The sequence below is a fragment of the Rhinolophus sinicus genome, chromosome 3, assembly GCF_057876585.1.
Source record: "Rhinolophus sinicus isolate RSI-liver-muscle chromosome 3, RSI-T2T, whole genome shotgun sequence".
Classification (NCBI taxonomy): Eukaryota; Metazoa; Chordata; class Mammalia; order Chiroptera; family Rhinolophidae; genus Rhinolophus; species Rhinolophus sinicus.
Genome location: NC_142503.1, coordinates 91,865,026 through 91,886,230, shown reverse-complemented (window position 1 = coordinate 91,886,230; position 21,205 = coordinate 91,865,026). Strand labels below are relative to the sequence as shown.

General features: G+C 47.9%; 1 protein-coding gene across 9 annotated transcripts in view; it reads right to left on the bottom strand.

Moving 5' to 3' along the window:
* Positions 1-21,205, bottom strand: part of CUX1 (cut like homeobox 1) — a 346,843-nt gene that overhangs the window by 169,715 nt on the left and 155,923 nt on the right. For all 9 annotated transcript variants that reach the window (XM_074328379.2, XM_074328374.2, XM_074328378.2 and 6 more), the window contains exon 3: positions 16,363-16,410. In XM_074328379.2, coding sequence (XP_074184480.2) covers positions 16,363-16,410 — 48 coding nt within the window. The remainder of the gene's footprint in view (positions 1-16,362; positions 16,411-21,205) is intronic.

Sequence of the window (21,205 nt, the reverse complement as noted above, 5' to 3'; positions counted from 1 at the left end):
ATGTCCCCCTCCACCACCACAAGGAAAGTATACAGTGAAAAGTAGGTCTCCGTCCTATCCATGCCCACCCAGCTGCTTGGCCCACAGGCAAAGATTCTCGTGTGTATCTATCCAGAAATATTTTGTGTATTTATAAGCATCTGTATACCGACACTGTCTTCCTTTTTAGAAAACAAAACACAAGTGGTAGATTATAGATACTGTTCTGCATCTTGTGCTTTGCACACTTACGGTAAGTTTTCAAGATGACAGACCAGCTTCTTTCGTGGTGGTGGGAGGGGCAGGGCTTTGGGGGGGAGGGGCGCCTGAGCAAAGACAGGAGGCTGCTGGAACAGAAGGACCTGTTCAGAGAAATGCAGACCTGCTGTGCCTGGAGCAGAGGGGCTGAGCAGGGAGGCAGGAGGGCAAAGAGCAGGCAGAGGCCTGATGGGGGAGGGAAGCTAAGCCAGGGGGCGGCAGCTTTATGCAGAAAGGTACTGGGAGTCCCTGAGAATGTCAGTCAGGAGTGAAGTGAGGTGATCATTGGATGGGAAGGCGACTGCACAGGAGGTTGAGTCCCTGAGGGGTTGGGAGTGACAGTCCAGGAAAGAGACGGAGGAAGTAGTGTGTTGGGAAGTGGGGAGCCAGTCAGAGTGAGGTGAGGGAAGCAGAATCCACAGGGTCTGAAGGTGACCAGGAGCCTCCCAGAGTTCTAGCCAGGGTGGCTGGGGGGCTGGTCACCACGGAGATGCGGAATGCAGAGGTGAGTGGGTTTGGGGGTGGGTGAAGGTTTTAAGTTGTAAAAGGCCCAAAGGAAGAGCTCCAGGGGGGCCTGATCTAGGAAGACGGGCCCAGGCCGGAGCCAAAGTTTGGAACCTCGGCCCCCAAGTGGCTCAGGGAACATGGATGGAGAGATGTGCAGCGAGAGCCCCTGAAGGCTGGGGCTGATTCTGGGGGGAGCTCCGGTATCTCAGAGGTCCAGCTGGAACTACCAGCCAACACTGCTATACAGCATCCTTTTTCAGTTTTTAATTTTTAATATTTTATTTGGAGATAATTATGGATTCATGTCCAGTTGCATGATCTTCAAATATATACATACAACATCTCTACTCTGCAGGGCAGGTGTTTCATGATAAGGATGAGACAGAGAAACTACGACGACCCATTCAAGGGCACACTGGTAAAGGAGGATGTCAGGATTCAAATCTAGGATATGTCCGGTTTCCACACCTGTGGTTTGTCTGGCTCCCTCTGCTGCTCTAAGCTGCTTCCCTGGGAAGGATCAGAGGCGGGAGGGAACACTGCAGAGGAGGCAAGGGAGTGGCGGAGGAAGGAGCAGCGTGTGTGCCCCTCGCACGGAGTCTGCTTCCCCATTCCGAGGTGCCAAGCCCAGCACGGATCCTAGGAAGTGCTCCCAGCCAGCAGGCCTCTGAGCCCCATGTGCCCACTGCAGGGCGCTGCTGTGCTCTGTGGGCAGTGGCACCAGTCTACTGCTTTGCAAGAAAACACACACTCAGAGTTTACCCGGGAAGGATGCCAGGCCCTGCCCCCAGGTCAGATTTGCTCCCCCCAGTCCCCAAACACCAATGGTCTCAGACCTGAGGAGGAATGGGGCCGAGGGTAGGGTTGGGGGGGGGGGTCTGAAACAGGAGCTGGAGGGGCTCCCTGAGCAGCACAGCTCTGTCCCAGGTAGGCCCCTAGGCTCCTTCCCTAACAGCCCTAGAAACTGGTTTCTTTCTTTTCCATGCTCCTACTGTAAGCCAGTAGGCTTCTCTCTTGTTCTGCTGGAGAAGAAAGTGTAATCTCACAGGTCTCTCCCTTTTCTACTTCTGAAGCAATTTCAAGATATTTCTCAAGTTTTCAGGCTTTCAAGTCAGATGTTGGGAGTTCGAGTCTCCGCTCTAAGGCTGATGAGCTGTGTGGCTTCAAGCAAGTGACTTGATTTCTCTGGGCCCATTTTATCCTTTCTACGTGAGTGACCATAAAGCTCCTAGGGCTGAGCTGCTGTGAGGATTAAAGGAGATGACACTGGCAAAGTTTCTGCACACAGCTGGAGCTGAAGACATGATCTCTTTCCTCTCCCCAAAGGGTTACGCTCAGGGTCCGTCGTGTTTCAGAGGAACCTGCTCTGTCTCCGTTTCCTGCTGGAGGGCTTCACCCCCAGTCCTGCCACTCCGGGTCCCCACAGATGGCCTGGGAGAGGGGGCAAGGGGCATGGCCAAGGAGCAGCCCCAAGCAGTGGCAGAACGAGAAGGCAAGTCCTGTTCCATTCCCTGGTGAGGAGAGGAGCTGAGAGGCCGCTGGCCCACCTGGCCAGGTTGCCTCCTCCTGGCTGGCAACTTAGAAGGCTTTGGAAGTTGTACTTACAGGGGCACAGATGAAACGGACACAGCCTGGTTTTTTTTTCTTCTTTTTTTTTAAATTAACAGTGGTCATGCCCTTTCCATGGGACAAGTGGAGTAAGTATCTGACTGAGTCCAAACCCCTGGGCTGCAGCCCATGACCCCGCTCGTTCCACTTCTAATCTCGAGGGTTTAGAGGCTTGTCTGTGCAGGTGGCTCGCGAGCGTGCCTGAAAGCTACTGTGGCGTGGCCTCCTGCAGTGGGGGAACACTTGCTGGAGGTGGTGAGTATGTAGTGACGAGAGGGTGGCGTTTGGCTGGACATAACGAGGCTTGAGGAAGCCAAGAGCCTGGAGGTGGGGGGCCACAGACCTCACCTCCACTCTGCACCTCAAACTCAAAACCACCCTCCTGCCCGGTCATTCGGTTGGTGAAAAATGTCCCCAGCACAGGGTGGTGGGGAAGGCTGAGTGAGATCATTGAAGTGGTGATTTGTAGACATAAAATGCTGTTCAAATAATTATTAGCAGAGAGAGCAGGGTGCAAGTCTGAGATAGCCTGGGGGAGAGGTGAAATGTGGACTGTCCACATGGAAGTCACAGAACTTTTCTGGGTTCCCAGCTATTGTCAGGGTCCCCATGCTTCCTCCCCAGAGTCACACACACGCGTTCACAGTCCTCCTTCTGACCATCTGCTCCCTGGTGTCAGTTTCATTTAAGGAATTACTGCATTAAATTGATGGAACATTAGTAAAACCTAATTAACATCCAGATTGAGTTTTTCCACGGGAAGAGAGATCTGCAGAAAATAAAATACCCTAGTAATTTAAATTCCACAGTATTCAAATAAATACTATATGACTGAACATTACAAGTTGAATAATTTTAGTCCAGGAAAAAAAATCCCTATTAGCGTCAGTCTATCCTTACAGACAAATACTACTTCTAATCCTCATTCAAATCTATTCTCCAAAACCCTCACATTTAACGTAAGAGGAAAAGGAGGCACTGAGAGGTCAGCTGAGTGGGTGAAGGTCGAGGTCACGGACTTGAGGCAGTCGGGCCTCAAACCTAGGCCTGTAAATCTCAGTCCCGTGTTCCTACCTTCACAGCACAACTGACTCCTGGTATCACATGATTCCCTGAATGGGGCTGGGGTGGCAAGCAGACAGAATAGAGCCTTTTTTATTGACAGAGAATGCTTTTGATTTATATACTGGGGGTCTCCATCCATCCATCCATCCATCCATCCATCCATCCATCCATCCCCATCTGCCCACCCTTTACCGAGGACCTGCTATGTGCCGCTTGGGGACAGAGAGCCTGCTCTACTGTGAAGCTCCATGAAGCCGTGTGTGCATCAGTGACTCACTGCCATATGCCAGATCGAGGCTGGCACACAGTAAATGTTCAGTTAGTACTGAAAGAAAGACTGAATGAGCAAATCCTGCCTTCCAGAAGCTTTTGGTCTGGAAGGGCAGACTGACATGAGAGTGGGACGTGACTCAGTGTGGCCAGGGTCACAGCCTGCCATAAACATAGTAGTGGGGCAGCCAGGGGACGTGGTGGCCCCTGCTGAGGTGACCCCCATTCACTGTGGTGGCTCCTTCAGCGTGGTTCCCTCTTACAGAACCTGTTTCCTGAGCTGTCCAGGGACACAAGTGCAATGGGCGAGTCCTGGGGCTCCTCTGGGGACTGGAACATGCCTTTGTCACGCGGGACCTCGAATTTCTTACCTGTCACCCTCTGGTCTTCAGAGTCTCAGGTCAACTCTTCCTACATATCATTTTACTAGCTGATTCTAGAGCACTTTGGGCTCGCTTTCCTCCATTTCAATTCAGTTCATTTCAAGTCAACAAACATTTCCCAGGCACCGATTGTGCGCTGGGCACCAGGACACCAGAACCCTCTGGCCCGTCCACAGGGGCAGGGTCTGCTGCTGACCCTTCGGGAGCCTGTGCTCAGGGCTGCCTGGCACAGCAGCTCCGGCACAGAGGCAAGTGAAAGCCAAGGAGGGCCCACGACACGTGGGAGCACATAGTAAACATCCAAGAATGCTAGCGATGGTTACCAAGAGGATGTTAAAAATCATTATCTGCTGAAAATATTAGATTTGCTCTGGATTGTTCATTATATACAATGGCTTAATAGGACTTTTATTGAATAGCTGCAGAGCTCTGGGCCGAAATCAATTTGCCGTACACGAGGAGTTTTGATGTATGCTGTTGACTTCCACGACACGGGGCAATTTGTAACAGCTTTGGCTCGCTGTTGTTTTCAAAGCTCCTGCTACATCACAAGCATTTATTTCTGACCACAAAATTACATTTATTCAACAGAAAGCAGCTCCAGGTCTTTAAGAGGTTAACTTCTGGAGTGCTTGGCTGCTCTCCAGCCCGTCGGAGGAGCGGCGCTGGCGCAGTGGCACCGGCGGTGGCGGCAGCGCCGGGCGGGCGGCCGTGATTAATAGACTGCTGAGTACGCCCCTTTCCACATGCACGCGGCTCGCTCCCCTGCTTCCACAGATCATGGGCTTAGCCTCAACATATCTGACTGAAATTGAATTTGGCTTCTCTCTCAACCGTTCATTTCCTATGTTATGCAAGGTTATATCCTTTTCTGCATGAGCAGAACCAAACCAGCTGCAGCTTTGGAGAAGAAAATGTGTTTTCAATTAGGAAGCTGGCCTGAATATTGAACCACAGTCCTACTGCTCCCCTAATTGAGCCATCATGGAGCGAGTCTACAGGAAGACACGGTATCACCAGGCCTTCGGATTTTACTGTAACATAATGAAAACACACCGTTACCACCACAAGTGCCACCACTGTCACCTCGACCATCACATGTGTGAAAAGGCCCCAGAGTCTGAAGATGGCCCTGTCGCGTGAGAAGGAAGGAAGTCACTGCCAGGAAAGAGGTCAGGACAGCAGGCTATGTTGGGGTCCTTGTGTAGCCTCCCCAGTCCTCCAGCTAGAGCCTGTCGGTGTCCTCAGGGTGCCCACTCTGCTCTACACTCGCCTGTCGGGGACACTGGGTCCCAAACTCGCAGATGCGTCTGCCGCCTCCGGGCGGGGGACCAGTCTTACTTTGCTTGTGGGTCACTAGAAACCAGTGCAGAACCTTGTAAACAGCCCTCAGAGTACTTACTGATGGGGGAGAAGCGAGAGGGAGACAGAAATTCAGCTGAGAATATCTTACTAAACAGCTCAGGGGGCGAAGGTGACATAAAGTCTAAGAGATGATGCAGACCCTCGAAAGGGAAAAGTGAAAAACAAGCTGAGGCGGTTGAGAAAGGAGCGAGGGAGGCAGACTACCAGTTAGGTCGTGGATGGAAAGGATGGAAATGCTTGTACAGGTGAGGAAGAGCAAACGGTTCTAATAACGCAGGCTGTGACTTAGGAACAGGTCAGAGGCAGGAAACCACGAGGCATGTTCCGGGGACAGTAAACAGACCGGCCTGGCGGGAGCAAACGCCAAGGACATGAGACCTGGAAATAATTTTAAACTAAATCGAAGCGCTCCTTATGTACCATCTAAGGTGCTAGAGTGGCACAGTCACAGAACTTGACCCAGAGGAACTACCTTAGGAGTGGTTCCTACAGTCTGCTACGAGTGAGAATCGGGGTGGACTTTGTAAAATCAGATCCTTAGATCCCACCCCAGGTCTGATGGAACAGAACTGGGGAAGGGGGGTGCGGGGAGCTGAATTTATGGGGACACAGGTGACTCTCATGCAGCCAGCGCATCCATCCAAGGACCAGCTTTAGGAACCAGCGTCCTGATCCAGTCTTCCCTAACACCATCCTGCCCACGACACTGAATGCAGTAACCGCTAAGTGCAGCCATGGTGGGGACATAAATATGTGCACGTGCCTGTACACACGCGCACACACACACACACACACACACACACGGTTCCTACCCTCTAGACTTCAGAAGCCTAAGGCTTAGTATAGGGCAAGTTAAACTGTGTTCCAATAACTAAAATACAAAGGCAGAATGTCTTCAGGCTCAAAATCAAAAGACAGATACAAAGGAAGCCCTACCAGAGAGGAGAAGGCGAAGTTTGTTTCTGGTGTGGTATTTGGGGGTGACCTGAAGGGTCTGGCATTTGTGTCGGGTCTCGAAGACACATGGGTAAAAGCTGACCACATCCCTGACAGGTGGTCCTCTGGCCCTTGTTTGAACACGCCCAGTAACGGGAAGCTCAGTACCTGAGATGGCAGCTCACTTCATTTTTGAACAGCTCTAGCTGCTGGAAAAGGCCTCTTCTGTCTGTGGATGACAGTCAACCCAAGTATTAGTCCATGGGCTCACAGTGTGTGTCAGAGCTACGGGGCTCCCTGTTGACTGTTACCATCACCCACTCGTTTTACAGATGAGCAAAGACAAGCAGAAGCGGCCGGGGAGCTGCCGGAGGTTGCCGGAGAGTGCGTGGCAGCGCCTGGGCAGGCCCCCAGGTCCTCTAACTCCCTGTGAAATGTTCTTTGAAGTAAAGCACTCGGACACCCTGGCTTTATTTAGCCGTGGCCTTTCGATTTGAACAGTTAAATGTGTTACAGCGCCAACAGACATGGGCCCCAGGACATCCTTGCGACTCTCAGTAACTTTCAACTAATTCATGGAATAGTTACCCAACTTAATCCATTTCATCTATTGTTTGATTCAAGTCTGTCAAAGGGCCCTGCAATGAGCCCGGGGCCTGAGCTTCCCACTGCACTCAGAACTCTCCTTTGGACCAGAGCCTTTCACAGCAGCTTACCACCACGGCCCACCAGGCCCACCTGCCCAGCCCCTGCTGACCTGCCTCCCTCCCTCGTGCCCCTTGGCCTTCTTTTTGGCTTCTGGTCAGCCAGCACCATCCCTCCTCAGAGCCTTAACACGTGTCCTGCTCTCCCCAGCTCTGTGCTCGGCTGGTCATCTCATCGCTCAGGTCTCACCTCAAACATCACCTCCTGGGAGGGGCCTCCCAGGACAACTTGAAGAAACTGCCCTGCTCCTCCTGCTCCTCCACTTCCCCACCCACTTCCCTCACAGCACTTGTCAGCAGCCGACGTTACTCCTGTGTTCATTATCTGCTTTTCCTCACTAGAACCCAGGCTTCAAGATGGCATGGGCCTTTAGTTCCTATTTGGCCCAGAGCTGCAAAGTCAGCTCTCAGGGTTTTACTTAAGAAAAATATGAACGGATATGAGGAGTGAAACCCAGCACTGGAGGCAACGTGGGGCTGGGCTACGCGGCCCGACTGCGGCTCTGCATAGTGACGGTATGTTACACCTACAGTGGGCCCTTGGTACAAAGGGAAGCTGCAAATAATGAGTTGGCCTCTCCTGTGAGCCATGTCGGCAGGTGATACTGGGATGAAATCACAGTCTGCAGGTAGCCTGGGCCCCAGTCCTCCAAGGGGCGCAGATCAGGTTGCAACAAAGGATGTGCACACAGTTAGGGATATCCGTGTACACGCGGGACAAGGCATGGAGCGCCAGACCTGATACAGGAGGGGCTAGCTAGAAGGCGAGGGTAGCCCGAAGCTGCGTTTGCTAAGCACTTTACACAAAATGAACACCAATGGTCCTTATCCAAGACTGGGGAGGTTGACTGAGATGAGGGACGGAAGGTACCCTCCCTACTCCCCAAGCAATAACAGAGTGCACCAACATTGGAGAATACGGCCGGGGTGTCAGACCGCCCAGTCCTGCCATTGTCACCTGTGTGACTTTGGGTAGTTTACTTACCCTCTCTGGGCTTAGTTTCCCCATCTGTAAAATGGGCTGCTGCCTTCCCCACCCATCCAATGGACACCTACTGCATGTCACTAGGGCCAGGTACCGGATATACAGACATAGAGAATCTAGAGAGTGGTGGAAATAATAAACTCACAAACACGGCGAGAAAAGTACCCTGAACAAAAGGACAATGTGCTACAAGAGAAAGAGTAAGAGGGCCTTGGTTTGGACTGATGGGCAGAGGGTGTGACATCTGAGGTAAGCCCTAAACGATGAGCAAAAGAGGGCTGGGCGGGGGGCTGGGAGAAGGAGGGGCAGGGGAGGACAGCTGGGCCAGGCACACTGAAGGCTGAGAGGTCAGGGTTCTGTGTCCACTTCAAGGGCACTGGGGAGTCTGGAAGGTTTTGAGCAAGGAAGTGACTCGATGCCGGCTGATGCATGGAGGAAAGCTGGGTGGGTAAGAGCTAGAACAGAGACCAGTTAGGGAACCACTGCAATGGTCTCTGTGACACAAGGCAGCTTTGGACAAGCGTGTGGGTGGCAGAGATGGAAACAATCGGGCAGATCTGAGCACACTTCAGAGGAAGGATGGAGGACATGGAGGCGTAAGGTAGCGAGAAGGGTGAGCGAGACTTCCAGCTGAGGCAGCCGGGTGGATTGGGGAGTTACTCCTAAGAAGGGAAAGAACGGAGGAAGAGGACATTTCAGGAAGTGTGGAAGTTGGAGAAAGGAAGGCGGTTGTGAGTTACAAGTCATTTCCTGTGAAATCTAGGCAGTCTCAACGAGCAGGAACTCCCCAGAGAAGGCCGAGTTAGAGAGAGAAATAGGAGTTTTCAGCACACTGAGAGATTACAGAGCAAAGAATATGTGATTCAAAAGTCTGAAGGAAAAGAAGGAACTGCTCAAGGAGACTAAAGATCAATAGCCAGAGAGGTGAACATTGAATCCAGAGGGCAAAGTGTCATCGGCTGTCAAGAGAAAGAATGTCCGGAGAGGGGAGGTGAGGTGCGCTGAATGTCACTGAGGTGACAGGGCACAGGACTAAGAGGGTCAGGGGAGAGCGGGGTGGATGCCAGACTGGGGTGAGCTGAAGAACAATGGTACGTACAGGGCTCCTTGGAGAATCCTGGCCTAGAGGGCTGGGGGCCAAAGGAGGGTTGGCGTATCTCTCTCCCTCCACCTGTCTCCACACCCATCTCTTTCTGTCTCAAGATGGAACATACTAGCACTTGGAGGAACGCTGATGAAGAAAATCCAGCAACTAGTAGAGACTGAAGATACAGGAGAGGGGATAACTGCAGGGCTATGGTTCCTGAGAAAGCGGAAGGTGGGCTCCTGCGCCCATGTGGAGGGGCTGGTGTTTGAGGAGGGGTACTTCTTCCCACAGTGAAAGCCAATGGAGAAGACAGAAAAGGCTTTGGAGAGCTGATGACAGGCAGGCAGAAGCAGCGGCCACAGCCCTGGACTGGGCGAGCATAAGCATGAAACGCACTGAGCACAGCGCTTGGACTTGCTAAGTGTCCCACCCAAGCCAGGCTGGACATTACTACAAACGTGCTCCCCCCTCGGCCTTCTCCAGCGCATGGCCTCACCGGAAGCACCCACTTGCCTGGAGATGAAAATGTTTCACATGTGAAATGCAAAGAGAAGGGAGGAGGTAATACTCAGCTCTGACACCCCCAACAGAATTGTGTAGCTGTTGCCTCGTAAGCACGACTGTTTCTTTTTGAAGGCACTAGCTCATACTTACAAACGAACAAAACGAACACCCGTGACTAGGGACATTCCCACGATGTTAGAGACCTCTGTGCTTATCTGGATAACCTCTATTCTGAATTTCCTGTTTTACCTTTTCCTTACGGTTCTATTATATAACAAAAATCGACATGTATCCTTAAACAATGTCAGCTCAGTATCGTGTATTTTTGCATTTCATTCACTTTCCCCTGCTACGTATTAATAATATTTCATTGCAGGGCTGTACCACTCTTTACTTATTCTTTTACTGCTGATGCAGAGTGGGTTATTTCTGCTTGTTTACTATTTTCAAATATTCCTGAACGTGTTTCCTGGGGCCCATGTTTAAATTTAGGGTATGTAATTAGGAGTGGAACAGATCTCTCAAAACGTATGTGCTTCTTTAGCTTTAGTATCTGATGCCAGATTGGTTTTCAAAAGGGTTTCACCAATTTACACTCTTATCTTGACTTTTGAATTTTGGCTAACCTGGTAGACATGAATAAGTTGCACTTAAATTATTTTAACTTGCATTTCCCTAATTATGAGGTTGAGCATCTTTTCATTACTTATTGACCATTCAGACTTTCTCTTCTGAGAATGCCATTCATGGCTTTTGCCCATTGTCCTATTGGGACGTTTGTCTTTTTCTTATTAATAGGTAAAAGTTTTTTATATTTCTGAATACCAATTCTTTGTTAACTGTGTTGTGTCGCAACTGTCTCTTCCTGGTTTGTGATTTGTGGCCAAGGGTACCCAACATATGTATGATCTGCTCACAGTATCTCTCTAGGGGACACCATTCACACCAGGGGTATTTGAATCTTCATTATGAAAAAGATTCACATAGGTTGCAATCTTTATAATGACTGGTTTCCAACAGATAATGTAAAATGTCTTGAGAAAGGAAGGGCCTTTTACTGGTTCACACAAAGGTAAAACTGCGCTAGCAGTGCCCTGGGCTTAACTGTTCACTTTCTTTAGGGTATCTTCCCATGGCCGGGTGCAGGGGGGAGCTTTTACTTCTAAATTTTAACGTAGTTAAAATGTACAATTTCTTCCTTTATAGTTTCCTGTTTAAGAAATTCTAACCAACCCAAAGTTACCATATCCATATTTTCTTCTAAAGGGTTTAAGGTTTTGCCTTAAGTCTTCACCTGTAATTTGTGTTTGCATACGGTTCAAGGTAGGGATCTAATTTCATTTAATTCCATACGGATAACCACTTGTCAGAGAACCACTTATTGAAAAGCCCACCCTTTCCTCACTGATCTGTAATGCTATCTTTGCAATATACATATGCACAGGTCAGTTATGATTTCTGTATCGTGTTCCACTGGTGTATTTATCTATCCCTCTGCCAATTACGGCAGCTTTGAAAATCTGGTGGGGCAAATCCTCCATCTTGCTCTTATTTCATATTATTTTCACCATTATCAACCTCATATAAATTCTGGAATGAGTTTTTCAAGTTTCATGAAAAATCTTGTTGGAATTTTGATTGGAACTACAATGACTCACTCTATAATTAATTGGAGAAAACTGGTATCTTTAATAATAGTGGGAATTTCTATCCCTGAATACCATATCTTTCCCCATTTAAATCTTTATTATCCTTCAATAGAAATATTATTCTTTTCTCCAGAAAGTTTCTATGCATTGTTATATTTATAACTAAGTATCCTTTATTCTTTTGTTGCTATCTCCAGTGGTATCCTTTCCCAGTTTGCTGTTGATAGAGGTATGTAATGACTTTTGCATACTGACTTTGTTTCTAAGAACCTTGTTAAATAATTGAGGCTCACTTGAAAATGACCATTTTCTTCCTTCTATTATAATGCTTACACTTCCTTTTTCTTGTCTTCCATGCTAGCTAAGACTTCTGGTACAATGTTAAATAAAATTAGCATTAGTAGACATTCTTGCCTTGTTCCTCATTCTAAAGGGAACACTTTCAACATCACTGAATATGATCACTGATGGTTTTGATAAATACCTTTACCCAGGTTAGAGAAGTTCCCCTCTATACCTAGTTTGCTGGTAGTTTTTATCATGAGTGGATGTTGAATTTTATCAAATTCTTTTCTACAACTATTGAGATAATTTTTCTTTAATTTGCTAATGACATACATATGCATTAATAATTTTTTTCTACTATTAAACCAAGCAACATTCTTGGGATATAGAGCTTGATGGATTCAATTTACCAATACCTTTTAAAGAATTTCTGCATATCTCTTCATAAATAAGATTGACTTTAATATTCCTTTCTTATACTGTTCTTGTCAGGTTTTGGCATGAATGTTACACTGGCCTCATAAAATAAGAAATGTTCTCTCTTCTATTTTTGAAGGGGTTTGGAAAAGATTAGAACTATCTAGTTCATGAATGATTGATAGAACTCTCCCATAAAAATGTCTAGAACTTGTGGAAATATTTCTGTAATAGTTATAGGGCTATTCATGTTTTCTACTTCTTTTTTAATCAGCTTTGGTGCATTATAGTACTCTAGAAATTTATCGATTCTGAAAAGGTTTTAAAATTTATTGGCATACAACTGATTATAATATTTCCCTGTTACCTTTTTAATCTTGTGCTGCAGCAGCAAAGTAACCCCCGTTTTCATTCCTAACTTTTTTTCCCTTAATTAGGAAGATAGTTTGTCTATTGTATTAGCCTTTTCAAAGAACTAACTTTTGGGCTATTTCTCTCTTGGGTCTTTGTTTTCTTTTTCATTTATTTTTATTTTTATATATTATTGCTATGAATTATGTTAATTATTTCCTCCTTCCTATTTTGTTTGAGCTTATACTGTGTACTTTTTAAAGCTGGATGCTAAGCTCATAAATTTTCAGGTTTTCATTTCCCCTTGAATACAAGCACCTTTCATTTCTCCTCTAAAATAAGCACCTATGTTATTTCTTAGAAGATTTTCCTCCCTGGGGATACCTGGTTTAAGCAACCAGCATCTCTACAAAGAGAAGTAGGGCCTAAGCCAACTCCTGACGTCTTCAGCCTTCGATACCATGACCCTTCTCAGGGAGGGAAGCAAGGAGAGAGGGACAGAATTGAAAAGATGTAGCATTTTCCTAGAAAGTGTTGAGGATCACATCACTGAAGGGATTGTCTAAATGATTGGACTATATATGCCTTAAATTGGGTCGACCATTTAGGTTTACCCCCGTCCCCGCACTAGTCAGCTGGCTGGGCTTGTGAAACACACAAACTTAGATATAGCAATAAATACATCTAATTGCAGTGTGAGTTACATTTGATGGCTTTGCTATAATAATTATGAATAACCATTACGATTATAGTACTTTCAATCAAGGACAACAAACAGTTATTTACTAGTTTCTTCTAAAGGTATTTCCTGAGCATATCTCCTGGGATTCCTTTCACCTTATTAACAGCAACAAAACCTGAAGAAAGGACAGAGGCAAAATGTTTCAAAAACTGCCTCCAGAGGAAACTCACTGTCCAAGCATTTATTCAGTAACATTTTTGAGAGCCCAACTACTTTTTAGTTCCAGTAGCTATGTCGGGTGCTGGAAAATGGCCAAAGAGACAGGACACAGAGATTGCCTTCACACATTTACAGACTCACGGGGAACAGAGACAAGGTCATAGACAGCTCTAGGGCACGATGACAAATGCGTCACAAGTAGTGTGAAGTGCAACGGGAGCACATAGTACTGGGGACCTGGCCTGTCATCGGGGCTCAAGGAAGACCTTTCCTGAAGAAGTGACACCAAGCAGAAGTGAGGCAGGTGAAGTGGGAGGAGGAAGGAGTGTTTCAGGAAGAGATCCGCCTGTGCAAAGGCTGGAGGTCGGTGAGGACGCTCCATGAACAGGGCCTGGCAGAAATTCAGAATGGCTGTGTGTCCAGTGATAGGTGGTAAGTAGTGAGAAAAGTCTAGAAAGGCAAACAGTTACTGAATCATGTGGGTCGCATAAATGACAGGAGGGAAGGTGTGCGAGAAACAAGAAAACTCTGAGGGGCGTAAGTGGTACCCTGGCCCGGTGAAGGATTCCCGTGCCATTGTAACACACTCCATGTTCTTGCAGGAACGCTCAAGTCCTATGTGAATTTCTTGCTGTCTGAAAACTTCATTTTGTTTTGTTTTTTTCCTTTGGGGGGGATCTCAAATATGGAAGTAATCTAAACAAATTCTGAGGCAAAGAACTGGTTTTCACTAATACACATTTTTCCAAGGGGAACTCAGGCACCTTGGGATGGACTCAAAGAATATATCCGATAAATAAAATCACATTCAGCAAACACCAATGAGAGTACAAGAACAAGCCTCTGAGGAGAGGAGGCTTTTTAGAAAAACCAGCTGAAGGCATCTTGCCCCAAGAACCAAGACATGCTGCCGTCTGCCTCAGTCAGCAGAAAAGCGACCCGCATGGGAGGTCCACATGCAGTCACCCTCTGCTATGAAATTTCATGCTTCAGCACCAAGCAGGAGTTAGTCCCTTCTAGTAAACTCAGCTTACTAGTAAGCATACATTATTTAATATAAATATAGTAAATTAGCAGGGCTTTGGTAAATATTAATCAATGGTACTATAAAAATATTTCTTTTCAAATACTTCTTAAAAATGGGCAAATAAGATGATTAGATATTTGAGGCATTTCAAATTTAATATACCTAGAACCAAAACCATTACCCTATCCAGAATGTGAGATAATCTATCAGATAACTTAGATTCTTAAACACACACCTCAATGTAATAAAAAATAATGACAAAGGTGAGAGGGAGTGGAGACAGCATTCTATATTAAAAGAGAAGTACATATAATAAAAGAGAAATATAAATTAAATATATGTGTGTGCATATAACCCCAAACGCAGTGCATGAATCTGACGGGACCCCAGGTGGAGATAGGGCAGCTGTAAGAGACAATTTGGAGATAACTGGGGAAGTCTGATTTTGGACTGAATGTTAGATATCATGGAATTAGTGTTACTTTTCCCAGTTGTGACACTCGGGGTGATTGTAGAAATGTTGGGGAAGGCTCTTAATCTTAGAGACACACACATGTTTAAGGGTACAGTGCCACACTATCTGCAACTTACTTTCTAATGTTTAACAAGAGGGTGGGGAGCAAATGTGGCAACATGTTAACAAGTGGTGAGTCTGGGTAAAGAGTGTACAGGTGTTTATTATACTAACCTTTCTCCTTTTATGTAGACTGGAAAATTTTCAAAAAGAAAGAAAAACAAGAAAACAACAAAAAAGCACACTGAAATATTTCAGCTAGAGAAACGCTAAGCCAGTGGGCCTCCCAAAAGCTGCTGAACAGGTACAAGAAAGATCAGATCAAACGTGGGTAGGTGTAAGATGACATCTTGACTCAGAGAATGAGGGTTCGGAGACGTACTTCTGAGGTAAAGGCAATTCACGTCCTTCCCAGCCCCGGGATGCTGCTATACTCTGTGCCCTGCAGAGCGAAGCCGGGGGCCTTCCTGAGGCGGGGAACGGTCCACACAGAAAGGAGCACCGCTGCATGGTCACCAGCAGTCACTGCTGCTTTGGCTTCTCACACCGTTTCCTCACTGTCTGGAATCTCCTCTCTTGCTTCCCACTGCCACCTCCCTGACCTCATTCGTTCCCTCACCCTCTGCCATCACCACATGCTGAAGAATTTGCCAAATGGTAGCCCAGCCCTGTTACTCTGGAGCTCTGGGCCCAGGATTGCAGCCTCCACAGCACTGTGTCCCATGAGGCACCCCACTTGGCCCGCCGCCTCATGTCACTCCTATATATCTGCCATTTCACTTCCCCAAATCCTGCCCCTTCCCCGCTCTCTGTGAATTGGGTAGTGGTAAGAATATAAAATTCCTATGGTCACAGCAATATGGGTGTTTTAGAGGGCTTTAAAGAAGTCTTGTTCCCTCTCCTCAGTATGGGACTGCTTCCAGCAGTCCAACAGGGGAAGCTACGATCTGAGAGTGAATAGCTCCACACCAATAACAATTTCTGAGTTTCTAAAATCCACTGAGCGTCTACACAAAGGGCTGAGCAGGAGCTGGAGTGTCACCCACCTCATCCGCCTGTCCTCTTTGTGGCTGTTACTCTATTAACAGGCAGCCAGGGAGCACATCTCAGATGACAGCCCACCCGCCATCTTGCCTGGTCCTTCTCTGGAAGGATCTATTATAAAACTTTTCCTTATATTGAGTTCCAACTTATTCCTTGGGGCTTCTGCCTTGATCAAGTGAAATTCCTCTTCTCCCCGCAGCTGCACGTGAACACACCAGGTTGCCCCACTCCATGCCTTCCACACAGGAGGCATCATGGCGGCAGCAGCCAGACCAGCTCAGGGAACCAGTGAACTTGAGGAAGTTCATGGGCTCTTAAAGGCTGCGGCGTGAACAAGCTCGGTCCACCCAGTGGAAACGGCGTATTGGAAGGCAAAACTCTGCACGACGTCGGGTCGGTGCAGTGGGGAAGGCTCCATCGGGGTAAGCACCTCTGTCAATGGCATTTATTCAATGAGAACCGAAAGAAGGCGCGATGAATTGTGAAGGGTGACTCAGGATACAAAATAAACATAAATGCTTACCTCCCCTTGGAAGCTCTTCAGCAGCGGCGCTACCTGCTTGCGCAAATCCTGGAGCAAGAGGGATGGTCAGGAAACAGCCATTTGAGAAGAAAAGAGAAGGGAAACATTCGTTAAGGACTCCTAAAAACAGCTCTGGATTCAGTGATGATGTCATTACAGAAAGCAGTCCTGGTGGCTCTCCTGGCCTGTTCCCTCATCCACAAAACAGAATGCCAACTGGCGCCCCACGGTTTCCATGAACTTAAATGTCACTAGATTTATTTCTACTAAATCCTGGTTATACGCACCTGATTTTGAATGTGCTGTGGACTAAAGTTTTTGCTGACGTCAGTCTGAAATAATTTACTTAGAATAAAATGGAATATTACCAACCATGCAGGTTTGACTTATTCGTAGCTGGAATGGATTTGGGCCACCGTCCTGCATTTCAGCTGCTACTGTTGAGTGCTGTTTATGGGAGACACAGCCCTGTTCTGAATCCATGTTTGACAAATGAGTAGTCACTGGGAATTTTATCCCAAGCCACCAGTACCCATTATTTCCTTGGGGAAGTCAATACTTTTGTTCCTCCTTTGGATCATTTCCTATATTTTTATACCGAATCAATGAGAAAAAATCATGAAACTCTTTTAGAGGACATGTGGCAGGCATAATAACGACCCCAAAGACGTCCACTTCCTGACCCCTGGAACCTGTAACTGTATTGGGTTATACGGTAAAAGAGAGTTCGCAGGTGTGATTCAATTATTAGGGATCTTGAGTTGGGAAGATTATCCAAAATTATCCGAGCGGGCCAGGTCCTTCTAAGAGAGAGGCAGGAGGGTGAGGGTCAGAGAGGCTATGAGATGGAAGCAAGCCGGGGTCAGAATGATGTAGGCGCAGAAGCCACGGCATGCAGGGGGCCCCGGGAAGCTGGGAAAGGCAAGGGATCGAGGCTGCCTTGGAGTTTCTATGAGGAACAGCTCTGCCAGCACCTTCCTGCAGCCCCAGTAAAACTCATTTTGGACTCTGACCTACAGCACTGTCAGATGATAAATTTCTGTTGTTTTAAGCCACCAAGTCCATGCCAGTCTGTTGCAGCAGCAACAGAAAACAAACATACTCTCTCATTTAGCCCAGGGTACTTTTCCAAAAGATAGAAGCTACAATACACACCGAAAGCGGAAGTGAGCGGAAAGAGGATGAAGAGGGAGCAGAATCACGGAAGAGAGATGCCGTTGGATCCCAGCAGCGCCAGTGGTAAATCCTGTGTCTTACTCACAAGGCACAAGCCACGCTTCTTTGCCAGGAACTTGGCAACCACAGGAAATGAGGTGGGTTTCTAAACACGAGCGAGTTCAGTGAGTACTGGGTGGGGAGGGTGAAGGCAGAAAGAGCCCTGGGGACTGTGGTGGGTGGGCTGGTCCCCCTTCCTGCCCCTGGGGAGGACAAACAGGAAGGATGATCGCACTGGGCAAACTGCAAACATAAGATGATAGATGGCGTTTGTTTGTTGTCTGTTTTCCAAAAAGGCAGACTTTGACAAAGGTGATTCACTAACAAGGTGTGGCTGTATTCCCTAATGTTCTCACTAAGCATGGGGTGCTAAGGTGTGTACCCCAATGGGGAAAGAAGAGCTAACACACTCCATGATGCCGGCACCCACACAGCGTCCACAGCATGAAAGCCCGGCTTGCACAGACATCCAGCAAAACCTTCTTCTCCAAAAAACACAAACGCGTATTAATCTGATTTTTAGTAAGATGTGAACAGTTCAAGGACGATAATCTCAATGCAATGCTTGTCTTCCAACTGTCAGTGGGAACCGTGGCTCCTTCCAGGCTTGGGATTTGGGGACAGCCCTTCACTTTTCATGGAGCAACCCGCCACACCAACAGGTAGTCTGGGAGCTGTGCGGGTGCGCTGCGGGCCTGCCTTGCCCTGTCTGACAGCTGGTAGCACCTGATAGCTCTGGAGAGGGGGCCCTAAAGGCTTCCAGCGTGCCTGGATTGGATGCCACAGAACTAGAAGCAGCCAGGCCCCAATGTCAGGGGCTAAGCTTCCCATCTCTTCTCACTCTACAAAGGCGGCTATGTTCAGGCAGGAATGCATCCTCTTCCCTCCAGACTGGGGGCTGCTTGAGGGCAGGAATGGGTGTTAGTCCCGTCCCTCCCCCCCACCCCCCCATCGCCAGCATCCAAGGCAGGACTGGGTGACATTTTGCTGAGGAAACCTCGGCACAAGAGGCCTCAAAACTCCAGAATGTTGGACTACGGAAGCTGACCACATCTCACGCCAGGTCTGACGCACCTTCTCCTAGAGGGGCCAGTCCTAACCCATAACGGCCATTCCCCGCTGCGCAGCAGGGAGGGCTGCAGGTGTGACTTGGGCACAAGGAGTCCCCTGCAGCCCGTGGTCAGCAGAATGACTGACCTGAGCCATCAATAGGGAGTTACTGCTGAGGGCGAATGTGATCTTGGGCTGTATTTATAGGAGCGTTAATCTCTGTCTCCTCCGTGCCTAGAATGGGCCTGGCACACAGGGGAATGGGTGGAATGGGTGCATTAGTGAGTAAGTGAAAGAACAAACAATCTCTCCGAGTCTGTCAGTGAGTAAGCAAGTGAGAGACGGCCTGCCTGGGTATGAGCCGCCAAGGCCGGCCCCACGTCCCAGGCCAGGGTTGCTGCCCAGTAAACATGAAGTACCACCTACGTACCTTTAAGTTCTCTAGCTGCATTAAAAGAGCAAAACGAAAAAGATGAAATTTATGTTAATTTCATATAACCCAATGTAACCAAAATATTATCATTTCCCATGTAATGAATAGAAAAATTATTAATGAGAGAGTTTCCATGCTTGTTCTTATATTAGGTCTTTGAAATCTGGTGTGTGTTTTACACGCAGCACATCTCACTTGGGACTGGACACATGTCTAGTGTCCCCAACCACTCAGCCACACTTGGTGACGGCCACCAAATTGGCAGCTGGGGGCTAAGTGATGCCTTCACACGTCAGGGCTCCCCTGGGCGCCCCCTTTTCCGATGGGCAGAGGGAGAGCTGAAAGGACAAGAATCCAGAAAAGTAGGAGGTGAGCCGGGTGAACAGAAGGTTAAGAGGAGGCGGTTTCAAGAGGGAAAAGGCACATCTATCAGATGCTGCCGCAGACCTGAGGCAGAGAAAACCACTACGTGCAGCAGCCAGGTGGCATTCAGTGAGGGGCGGAGGGAGAAGTTCTGAGGATGAGGCTGTGTGAGTCTAAGGAGAGGGAAGGTAGACACGGTCAGGGTGCGTCTTGCAGAAGGGGGGCTCAGCACAGGTGAACAATACAGCAGTTGCCCTCATCCACGGGGGACATGTTCTAAGACCCCAGGTGGATGCCCGAAACTGACAGTACTGAACTTCCACTGTTTTTCCTATACCTACACACCTTCTCACTTAAAGGAAGCACTTTACGGCTCCTCTTTGGCATATGTGAATTGCCAGCATCCCTAGTCCTGCGCTGTGGGACCATCAGTAAGTAAACTAAGAGTTACTTGAACACAAGCACTGCGACACCCAGACAGTGGATCTGATAAGCCAGACGGCTACTAAGTGAGTAACGGGCAGGGGGCATATCCAGCGTGGAGATGCTGGGCACAGGGAGGATTCACGTCCTGGGCAGGATGGAGCAGGAAGGAGCAAGATTTTATCACCCTACTCAGAAAAGCATGCAATTTAAAACTTACGAATTGTTTATTTTTTGGAACTTTCCATTTAATATTTTTGGACTGAGGTTGACTGTGGGTAACTGAGACCTCAGAGAGCAAAAGTGGATAAGGGGGGAGCACTGTGGTTACCATTTAGTGACCGTCTGTCATGCGCTGAGGACTACAGCAGGAACTTCAGATATACTAAATTCATCTGCTTTTCACAAAAGCCAACAAGGGATCGATACCTACATCTGAGGCTCAGAAAAGGAAGGGCATTTGTCTAAGGTCACACAGCTGGAAGAGTTAGGATGTAAACTCAGATTTCTCGGGCCTGTGCCACAGCAAGATTTTGTAATGAATCCATCGCGTTTGCTAGATGTGGGTGCGAGGATGACATACAAGGGCTACGTGGACAGTGCGTGGGGAGTGAGGCAGCACACGTATCACTCGAAAGGCTTACAACGCGTCCAGACTCAGAGGGGAAATGGTGAAGCTGGACGGGGTCACAGAATGTGAAAGGTGCCGGGGCCAAGGCATCGGAGTCCACTGCGGAGAACAGAAGAAAAGGGGGAGCAGGAGTGGGGGACGCCTGTGAGCAGGAGTGGGGGACGCCTGTGAGCAGGAGGGGGGACGCCTGAGAGACCAAGGCGCCCAGGAGCTCAGCACACAAAGCAGCGCCTCTTATCTTACTAGGCTCATCCCCGATCTACCCCAAAACCCACCAACCGGCACAGGGTCAGCCTCCCCGAAACACCAGCTCTGAGAAGTATAGGAAACGACAAAAATACTTCCATATTCGCGTATAGCACCCCAGGAAGGCCGAAGAGCCGCGCCTGTCACAGCGGTCAGACATAAACTCTCCTCTGCCGTCCCTGCTATAACCAACCCAGTAGATTTTAAAAATCATTTCTATGGATACATTCACATCTCGTGACAGATCTGCTAAACTAACCTTTTAGATATTAAAGCTGGATGTGTGTGTCTGTACTCACACACATCTTTGAAGACAGTTGAAAAGGAAAAAAAAACACTAAATAGTCACACCCACACACATACTAACTGATACATATGTATTTCACGTCACCAGCTAAAAAGTTACCCATTCCAATTTTATTTTGGGCAGTTTGAGAAATTCCTCATCCAATTCTGCTACCTGCAAATATTACCTGGTTTTG